The 10,897-nt window shown below is 35.9% G+C and overlaps 1 protein-coding gene across 1 annotated transcript; it reads left to right on the top strand.

The window, feature by feature from the left end:
• The first annotated feature begins 2,286 nt into the window (after nt 1-2,286).
• On the top strand, nt 2,287-10,185 carry LOC120193138 (nuclear pore complex protein NUP1-like). The gene is made up of 10 exons (XM_039195739.1): nt 2,287-2,674; nt 3,537-3,583; nt 4,696-4,878; nt 4,977-4,996; nt 5,131-5,269; nt 5,400-5,702; nt 5,786-5,875; nt 5,976-6,626; nt 6,808-7,310; nt 7,988-10,185. Exons 1-10 carry the CDS (start codon nt 2,398-2,400, stop codon nt 9,795-9,797), a joined length of 4,023 nt encoding a protein of 1,340 aa, XP_039051670.1. The 5' UTR covers nt 2,287-2,397; the 3' UTR covers nt 9,798-10,185.
• Nucleotides 10,186-10,897: the final 712 nt, after the last annotated feature.

A 10,897-nucleotide genomic window follows, 5' to 3' on the forward strand; every position in this document is an offset into this window, starting at 1 on the left:
ATGAAAGTGAAGATATTCAAATGCTCTAACCACACTTGAAAAAGGAATGGGTAACCTCTAAGCTTAATGCTTTTGTTTTGGTTATTTGGTTGCTCATTTGGATTTATGCATGCATGAGTTTTGATCTTAAATGATTATGTTTTTGTTTTTCATCTAATGTATGTTAAAAAGATGTTATGATGAACATTTTAATGTTTTAATGATTTTTCATAATTTTTAGTTCATCATAAGGAATTTTGGTCAAATTTGGTTTTAATGCAAATGATATCTCTCTAACAATTGATATCAACTTTTCAAATACTTTGATTTTACAAATTTTAAATTTTTGACCTAAATTAAATGTTTATGCATGTGGTTTAAATGAAAATGATATCTCTTTAACAATTGATATCAAAATTTTTCAAATGAATAACATTTTTAGAAAAACTTTATGCATATGCACTTAATTTCAACAATTAATATTGCATAAAGTATTTTAGACTTGGATATATTGAATTTCATGTGCTACTAACATGTTTGTTATTCTTTGTTGAAATTAAATTTTGTTTAAGTGTCAAGTTTTTAAAGTTAAAGTTTGTTTGGAAATGCACTTATTGAGGGGGGGAGCTTTGGTTTTTTTTCAAATGATTTTTTAAATGTCAAATTTATCACTTACTCTCCAAAGTTATTTTAGAACTTTAAAGATGAATTATTTTTTATATAACAAAAAGGGGAGAAGTTATGGTTTGAAAAACTAAATTTCTTAATGAAAAAGGGGAGTTGAACATTTTCATATATTTTCCAACAATTTGTATCTTTTTCATTAAACATTTTATTAAGGGGGGAGTTTTGTCATAAATTGTTTTTCAAATGTTTTGTTATATCAAAAAGGTGGAGATTGTTGAACTAAGTTTTGATATAACAATTATGGCAAAATATTTTTAGACTTGAATTGAATTTATTCAAAGTTTTCAAAAATAATTCAAAGAAAAATTTAAGTTGAAATTGAGAACAAATTTTTTATGAATAGTATTGTATTGTATGAATAGTATCAGTACTATATGAATAGTATCAATATTGTGTGGACAGTAATGAATAGTACCGATACTAAAAAACATCGAATGCAAAATGGGTACGATGTTGCTACAGTATTATCGATACTGCTACAGTAATATCAAGCCCAACGGTCAAAAATTCAAATATTATAAAGGTAGTACTGATACTCATTGAAGGAGTACTGATACTACTTGTTATGGGCAATTTTATTTTGTAAAAAATTAATCCCCAACGGCTCTAAAACATCCCCAACGGCTAGATACGACTTCAAACTCATTTCAAGCTATAAAAACAAGCTGAAGACATTGTTGTTTGTTTTTATGCTTATTCGCAACCAGAGGCACCACAAATGAATTATTGCTCTATGGAGTCTAGTGCCCATGGTGGTGAAGGAATTCGTAAGTTGAAAGGAACAAATTTGAGAAAGGATTTTGTGAATGAAGTAGAATTATTTGATACTTCCGAAACAACTAAGCTAGACAAGTATTTAGGGGATAAATGTGTTCGTGAGATGGATGAATTAAATATTTTGTCTTGGTGGTCTATGCAAACAATGAACTATCATATTCTTATGATAATGCCACGTGATGTACTTGTAATTTTGGTTTCTATCGTTGCTTCAGAGTCCACTTTTAGTACGGGAAACGAGTGCTTGATTCCTTCCCGTACTTCTTTGACTCCTAGGTTGGTGGAAGCTCTTATTTGTACTCAAGATTAGATTCGAGCTTCTCATAATACTATTATGGTAGAGGAGAGCTTGCTAGCATTGGAGAAATATGGAAAAATATTAGTTTTTAATTTCATGTTTAGATATTTAAATGTTTATATTTTAAAATATACGTAATAATTGTAACGATTACATACTTTAAATACTTAATATAGAAATACAAGATTTAACTTCGGAACAACTAACAATTATCATTGATGAAACAAGTGAAGTTCGAGTGTCACGTATGAAGAACAATTCACATAGGCCATAAGTCCCAAACTTTTATAAGCTATTAAATTTTAGTTAATTTTCATTAATTAAAGTTTTACTTGATATTTATTATGATAAAAATTTACTAACGTTTTCATTTTACATATTAGCAAAATATTAGTTGTTGTAAATTTACGTGTACCCATAAAATCTGATACCTGATCATCGGATACCCGAAACATTTAGGTCGAGAATCACCACTAATTAGCATCGATTTTTCCTTTCCTCTTTTTATTTTTTCTTTTTGATTTCATTAATTTTTCATACTTCCTGTATGCAATATTATATAAAAATCCGAATTAACCAATTTTTCCTTTCTCTCAATATTTTTTCTCAAAATCCCTAATCCTAACGTTCATATCCCCTTTTCTGTTTTATCTCTGATGACGACGGCGCGTGGGGATAGTAACCCATATGACGGCGTATTAGGAGCCGGGGGAAAATTCAGAAAGCGACAGTTACGGACAACGAAAACTACGCCATACGACAGGCCACCGACCTCAATAAGGAACCCCAGCGGTACTGGCAATAGAAATGGTTGGTTATCGAAATTGGTGGATCCGGCGCGGAGGCTTATTACTTCCAGTGCTCACAGGCTCTTCGCCTCCGTCTTTATGAAACGCCTTCCTCCGCATCAGACACCACAATTGCTGAACTCTGGTGAGTTTTCTCCTCGGTTCTATTTTATTGTTTCTGAAATTAAAATACGTGGAGAAACTTCCTCCAAAAAAAATTACATGGATTTTTGTTGTTGTTGGTGGATATAGGTTCCCTTTGGTTTCTCTTAATATTGGGTTTGGGGTGGTAGTTCGTCAAAATTTGGTTTAAAAATTTCGTGTTTTTGGTCGAGGAAGACTTATTTCGATTTGTAATCTTAATTATAAGAAATTGTTTCATATTACATTAATGATATTAATGACTGCAGATGAATACTGTACAACTACGTATTTATGTATTTATTTATACATGCATTGCATCTTATCTATATTTTTAATTTTCTGACTGCCGGACGTCTTCCACGGAAGCTACTCTCAACCTGGCGTTGGGCAGCCTACTACCCTACCTCCCCTTACCCCATTGCATATGAGAATTGGGTTTTGTTGTTGTTGTTGTTGTTTCATATGAATAATTATACTCTTTATATAATTATTTGGTTCTCTTTATTGTATATTATATTTCTCATTTAGCTGATATATGCTTCATTTAAACGTAATATGCATTTAATCTGATCCAGCGCCTGATTATGCAATGTTGTTTCTGAAATTAACGTGTACTTTAATTATGCTAATGAGTTGTTGATAGAAATATATCTAATATGCTTAATCATGCATGACTTGAAATTGTTCTTCAAATTAATGCACAGGAATCGGACTGCCTTAAGTAAATTATAATTGGTGATTAAACTCTGTTCGTATATGAGTTTTTAATTTTAGGCATGTTTGAAGCTTAAATTACCATGAATTAGTTTTATTCTTTTTTTTTTTCGTGATTTTGATTAAATGTGATAATGTCATATCATCAGAGAACAACGAAGAACCAAGGGAGAATCAACCAGAAGTGACTTCAGCAGTACGCATTATTTAAACTAGTTTTTATGTTTTTTGGTTTTTATTTTCTTGCTTAAAACATTTCCATTTTTGGTATCCCTTTTAGTTTTTTTGTAACATTTTATTCCCTTTTTTCTCTTGGTTTCATATTTGGTATTGGTAGTGCAAACCAAGAATGTTTGACGAAAATAAAATTGAAATATTATCAATAAAATAAATGAAATCAAGAGAAAAGTTGAACTAAATAACAAAGATGAAAGAGAGGTGCACAAAAATATAGTGAAATTTGGAGTTTGCATTTAATGATTAATAAATTAAATTTTTATTAAGCTCATCATGTGCTTTTTCACTTGTTTGGTTGGATAACATAAGAAAAAAATGCTAAATATGTATCACAGTGTATGTATATGTGTTCTTATTTTTGTAACCATAGCTTGATGTGTGTTTCTTTTGTTTTATGGTCTCTGGCAGTCATCAAACTTTGCGCCTTAAGGGCAACTGACATATGTTAAGGCTAATTGCATTTACTAAGCCACTCATGTTGGGATCCATTTTTGTTTTAAAGTCATTATATGAACACGCTGCTATATTTTGCGTTATTATATTTTCTTGGGTTGTGGGGTGGGGGTGCTTGTGAACTTGAGGTATTCATATGGCTTCTAAGAATGTCGTTTCATCATGAACCATTTAGCATTGTCTTCTCATTTTGTTTGAAAAAGAAAAATGTTCTATTCTATATTTTATTTGAAATAATTAAAACTATTTCTTCTAATTCTGTAACATTTTCTTAAATATTCACCAAAGCATTCACTAGACTTATGCACCGTAAGTGAAACACTGAGCACTCATCATATTTATTTGAAACCAGATACATCAATTTATTGGTATGTTCTCTTCTGTTTAGAGAAATATAACATAAGCACACATGCGATAAGTGTTAGGGACAGACTGTCCTAAATTCTCATGCCTCCTTTATTCATTGTTAATTATGGAAGTTACTTTCAAGTCTTATGTCTATTCCTTTTTTTTTTTTTATACTTTCTTATGAATTTATTTAAACGTCCCCTTTGTGATTTTCTCTATGATGATCCCAACTTGTATGATTTGTTGTTTTATGTACATTTTTCCACATAGGTTCCTCCTGTTGTGCAAGGAGCCATTGTAGGCTGTGGGAGTCCTATTAAAAATACTGAAGAAAGTGGAGTTGCTGAACTTGAGGAAATTTTAAAGAAGAAGACATTTACCAGGCAAGATGATCTGAAATTGCATCTTATTGATGCCAAATTGAAATGCATGGTTACTTCTGCTACCTTCTTTTGAGAGTATGTTTTCCAAATCTTGTCAATTGGAAGTTTCCATCAATTGGAAAAAAAGGGCTGGGAGTATGAACTGGATGGAATCACTTTGTTTTGCAGATCAATGTGTACATGATTTTGTATGTCTTTCTATCTTTTTTTTCATTGTTCATCTTGGGTGGGAATAAACTTCAGTGGCCCTTTTTTGGGTGGTTAGCATGTTTCCTTCTACTCAAGTAGTATATCTTTCAACAGGAATTTCTTGATGCTATAGATATAAAATGTTATTGTTCTTCAGATCTGACGTTATCTCAATGGTATCACACGACAAGAAAGAAGAATTTCCAAAGACCCCATTTAGAGGAAATGTGACTGAAAACCATTTTGTCTCAACACCTGTTGTCAGATCAACTGTAACTAAAAGCTTTCTTTCCTTCATTTTGCTTTTGGGATAGCATACCCCTCAAATGCTTTTAACTAGCCCTTGTAATTTTAATTTCATAGACTGAAAGGAAAAGAATTACAATAAGAATGGTTCTGCAGGTTGTTGATGAGGTTGTTTCTGCACCTGCTGAACTTGCAAAAGCTTACATGGGCAGTAGGACAACAAAAACATTTGTATCAAGGCCTGGATTACAAAATCAAGTGTCTAGGGGAGATCTAACTTTTCAGAGCAATAAAATTTTCCCTTCTACATCTTCCACAATGTCTCTCATGCCAAGATCTTCTGGTCACGTTGGGAGTCTTAGAAACAGTTTTGTGACCCCAAGATCGAGAGGCAGGTCTGCAATATATAGCATGGCACGAACACCTTGTTCCAGGGTTAACTCAGCAATTACCCTTAAGGTTGTTATGCTTGGCGATCTTTCCTCATCTGTAATTGCTTGTTTATCGCTGGTCTTATTCCTAGTTATTTGCTTATTCTGTAGAGTTCTGGCACTGCAAGTGATGTTTTTGGTGGACCATCATCTTCTCAGAGTGCATGGGAGCAAAACAGAATTTCCGGTTGCAGAAATGGGGTACTAATTTAGGATCATTGTATTTCTCCCTTTCATGATTTTTTTTCTTTTTTAAAAGATCTAGCGAGTATCATTGTGTATGTGTTTCTTTTCTTTGCAGGTTTTGAAGCGCAGGAATTCGGTATTAGATAATGATATAGGATCAGTTGGCCCTATTCGGCGGATTCGTCAAAAGTCCAACTTTTCTTCAATAACCTTTAGCGTACCTGCTTCAGCCGGTCCTTTATCTGCTCACGTAGGTGTCAATAGTTCAGCTGGTTTAGGTAGTCTAGCTGAGAACGGGGATAACATCACTGCTCGCTCAAGTTTTACCACTGTTCCATCCAATTCCAGTCAGGTGGCTTCAAAAATTTTACAACTGGACATGTCGGTTTCCCCAGGGGAAAAAGTACCCACTAATTTGTTACCATCTATGCTACATGGGCAGGCTCTTAAAAGCCTCGAGACTGTAGATACTTCAAAATTTCTGGAGAACATGCATGATAACGATGAATTGAATGGTTCTTGTACTGCTCTGACTGGTTTTCAAGACTCCATCTCTCACAAACACGATATGGTTAAAGAAAATGGCTCAACATTGTTGGTTGGTCTCCCTGACAAGTCTGTTCCTGCTGTAACTGGTGCACGTACTAATAGTTTAATGAAGGACAATAATGTGCCTAGTGTTAGTGCTGCTGGTTCTAGTGTGATCAAGTCTGTCCTACAACAACCTCAACTGAAGAGCCAGGCTTTTCAGATGAGTGCACATGAGGTATGAGTTAAATTGGAGATCGAATACAGCTATTAATTATCAACATTTCTCCTGTTTGTTTTGCCTTTCAAATGCTATTAAATGCTTCCTTTTGAATTGAGAAGGGATAATTATAAGCTTCAGTTTTTCCCCTATTCTGTTTCCATTTTTAACACCTTAGTGTTTATGGTGTCTGTTACAGGATTATCTGGATGATGATGATGACTATCCTAATGGATCCACACAAGCTGAAGGGAGAGGGAGGTTGGATAAATGTGTCACGGGAACTAAGAGTGCAGCTTCTGAAGCTATAGAGAAGCCTTCTAGACTTTCTGAAGTTGAACCCATTTCAAGTGCTGCTTTCAGTCAAAAACCTGATTTGAAAAGACCTGATGAATCCACATCTACCGAAAAGAATGCTGGTATTACTTTTCCAGTTGTTAAGATGGCCATTTCATCTGTGCAGTCAGCATTTGTAGTATCTCCGTCAACTCCAACAGCCAATAAAGAGGCCATCTCTTCGCACTCAAATGCTCCTTATATGCATAGAATTGGGGAGGAAGTTTCGGCAGCAAAACAATCAAATGTTGCTGTTACTACATATGGCTTTGCCTCTACACATGGTGGTGATTTTTCCTTGGTTACTGGATCTTCAGGTGTTAAGCTTGCCACAATTTCAGACAAAAAATTAGAGAACTCAAGCAGGTTGGTATATATCTATTATTCAACTTCCCTTGGAAGGTTCTTTTTATCCTTCAAATTTGATTTTAATGATGATTTCATGTCAACCATGTATAAAAACTCTTTCAGTCGTCTTCATTCTCGAAGAAGGTAAAGGGAAGTTGTTCCTGTACTAATTTCTTCTTTGTTTACTCTTACATTTCCACATATCATGTTGCTTTCTTTTAAATGGTATAGGAAGAAGAAAGAATGGGAAACTTCTTCATAGATTGATTAAAGCTGATAATAACTGAATTTTATTATTATAAAACTTATGTTGACGGTGTTAGTTGACCTTGGATCGTTAGAATCTATAGCAGACATCTAAGATAGTAGATTTTGATTTTGGGATTTTATGTCCATTGATAATTAGTTTAGCAGGGTGAGGTTCTGATAGTATGCGCGAGAAGTGTAATCAAAATTTCAATTTAGCACCTAAAGTTTAAAAATTCACACTTTAGTACTTGGAATTTGGTGTCCATCTGTTTGCATCCAAGACGCCAACTGTTAGTCAAATAAATTATTGTTGTAATCTTGTTGGAGTATATTGCCCATTTGACTAACTGTTATAGTGTAACATATTTCTGGTTTGATTTTTGTTTTGTTTTTCATACCTCCTCCTGGGGTACTCTTCTTAAAAAGCTTTGTTGTCTTATGTTCAGCTTTGCTACTACTGCTCATGGTACAACCAATCATTTGTCAGATAAAACTGAGAAGGAGAACAATCTGAATGAGATCTTCTGTAGGAAACCTGAAGCTGCAATCACCTCTTCTGTATCTACTTCGACATCAGCTGGAAGTATCTTCGAGTTTGGTGCCTCGAAAGATAGTTCTACCTTAAATAATGGGTCTCTTGCTTCAAGCCCTTTTTCATTCGCTTCACCTGCGCCTTTATGTGTTCCAAGTGTTGGTCAAATTCCATCCAGTGCAGCTGCCACAAATAGTGATGCTTCTGTTGCTGTTACCACCGCTGCAAGTTCAACTGCAAATGCCACCATCAGCTGTATTGGCAACCCCTCTGCGGAGGCTTCAATCCATTCCTTTGCACCTGTTTTCAAGTTTTCATCCTCTAGGGACCCATCAACTTCAGTTTCAACATTATCAGCAACTTTAGGGGAAGTAACCAAATCTAAGACCCAGGATACAAGCCTTGGAAGTGTAGGGATCTTCCCGTTTGGTGGGGCATCTGCTTTTACTAGTTCTGGAAGTAGTATTTTTGGTGGTACATCTGAAGTTAAAAGTGCTGCAAGCAACACTACTGGTACAACAGCTGAAGTCGCAAGCACTGGAAATAGCAGTTTCAGTGGTTTATCTTCTGCCATTACAAACTCTGCAAGTGGCTTTTTTAGCAACACATTTTCCACAGTGACGAGCACAGGCAACGGTATCCTTGGTGGTACATCTGCAACTACCAGCATAGGAAATGGTATCCTTGGTGGTACATCAACTACCAGCACAGGCAATGGTATCTTTGGTGGTACACCTGCAACTACAGGCACAGGCTGTAGTACTTTTGGTGGTACATCTTTAGCAATAGATGGTACGGGAAGTGGAATCTTTTCCACTAAATCTGCGGTCATGAGCACTGGAAGCAGCATCTTTGGATTTAGTGCCCCAGCTGCATCTACATCTACTACACAGACCCAAGGTTTAAATCCTTTCAATGCTGTTAATACCCAAGCATCATCTGTGGGAACTGGCATTGGTAGCTCAACTCAAAGTATGCCCATTCAGTTCTCTTCATCCGCATCATCTCCATCCTTTGGATTGGGTGGGAATACAACCTTCTTTTCTGGCAGTTCAATGTTTGGGTCATCGGCATCTAATACTAAACCTTTTTGTTCTGGTGCCACCTTTGAATCAAGTTCTTCCTCTTCAGAAACGAACACTCTGAGCTCTAGCAGTGGCATTACATCTGGTGCATTTGGTTCGAATTGGCAAGCCCCTAAGACACCCATATTTGGTTCTTCGTCATCGGGATTTTCCTTTGGATCATCACCTTCTGTTAGTGCTCCTAGCAGTGCACCTTCTGTCTTTGGGTCTTCCACTGGTGCCTCTTCAAGTTCCATATTTTCATTCACTTCAGCTGTAGCAGCTACAACATCACAGCATGTCTTTGGTAATACTAGTTCCAGGTTGGTGTTTGGGTCAACACCCTCTACTCATAATGATCAAATGGAAGATAGTATGGCAGAGGACACAGTTCAGGCTTCACCAACTGTTGCACCATTTCAACAGGAAATCTCACCCCCTGCTTCTGGGTTCATTTTTGGTTCTTCAAATCCATCTGGACTAGGAGGATCTTTTCAATTTGGAAGCCAACCAAGCATAGCTGCACCACAGAATCCATCTCCATTTCTGGCTTCTGGTAGTCTGGAATTAGGTGCTGAAGGGAGCTTCTCATTAGGCACCAGTGGTGGTGACAAGTCTGGCAGAAAATATGTGAAAGCTCGCAGGCAACGGAAGAAGTAATAAGATTAATTACTATCTTAGGCAGCTCTTTCATTTGAGAGGCCTAAGTGTGATTTAGTAATATTATTTAGGCAAATGAGAGAAGAGTTCTGATTGCTGCTGTATGTGGTATCCATCCGGGTTTTTTTGGTGCCAGCACAAGTGTTCGACTGGACATTTGAAACCTGTTAAAATGACACTTTTATGTCGTCATTTCTACGGGCTGCTGGCGGAGGCTTGTAACAATTTTGTATGTTCTTCCTGGTAAAAAGTTGAGACATTTGGAACTGTACTGTTAGTTTTAATTAGTTGTGATAGATTGGGGTTTGAGCTTTTGGCCTTGTTCTATGTACTGTTATCATATGTAAACATAAACCAAAAAAGAAAAAAGGATAAGACGATAGAAATGGTTATGAATTTCATTTTAGAGGCCCTCTCCATCTATTTCTTCTTCGGAAGAGGGTTTATAAGATCGTATTTTCTTGAGCTAATTATACTTCTTCCATACAGAATATTCTATCATAAATTATGACAGGCAGGGGCAAGTTGAAAACCCATTGGCCCTCTTCTATTGACATCCCTCCCACGTGCTTCCATGCCTTAGAAGTCTTGGTTGCAACACTTTGCAGGTCCAAGGAATCAGACCTTCAGATATTGCAAGATTCTGGCAGTGCCCGGTGAAGATTCTGGGCATTTTAGAGATTAGAAGAGCAATTAGTGAGTTTCAACTATGGACGGATTAAACCCAGGTTTAAGTATCGGTGTCAGTTCAAAATCTTTCTCAACCACTAATAACGTACGTATATCATGCAGACGAAGCTGCTCAACCCAAGACCTCAATAAAGAACAATACTCTTATTAACCACTGAGATCACTTGATGTGTTCTATGTTGATGTTAGAAACGTGGTTTTTATGTGTATGATGTTATATGTTAATTCTTGTTGTATTTAACAGGTAATAGCAGGGGTTTTCAAAACCGGATACCTACATTTCCGTGTACCCGAAGTATTAGGTACCCCGTTCTCCGAGTAGTATATTTCGTGTACTCGAAGTACCAGGAACCCGGTTCTTCAGATAGTATATTTGTTGGCATCTGACCTGACCCATTACGTTCGAGTAA

The sequence above is a fragment of the Hibiscus syriacus genome, unplaced genomic scaffold, assembly GCF_006381635.1.
Source record: "Hibiscus syriacus cultivar Baekdansim isolate YM2019G1 unplaced genomic scaffold, ASM638163v2 tig00116989_pilon, whole genome shotgun sequence".
Classification (NCBI taxonomy): domain Eukaryota; kingdom Viridiplantae; phylum Streptophyta; class Magnoliopsida; order Malvales; family Malvaceae; genus Hibiscus; species Hibiscus syriacus.

Bases quoted from the DNA above. Each gene is read 5' to 3' on its own strand.
- LOC120193138 (XM_039195739.1), top strand. From the start codon at position 2,398: ATGACGACGGCGCGTGGGGATAGTAACCCATATGACGGCGTATTAGGA. The intron at 5,703-5,785 runs GTTGTTATGCTT...CTTATTCTGTAG, and splicing joins ACTCAGCAATTACCCTTAAG to AGTTCTGGCACTGCAAGTGA. The intron at 5,876-5,975 runs GTACTAATTTAG...TTTTCTTTGCAG, and splicing joins TTTCCGGTTGCAGAAATGGG to GTTTTGAAGCGCAGGAATTC.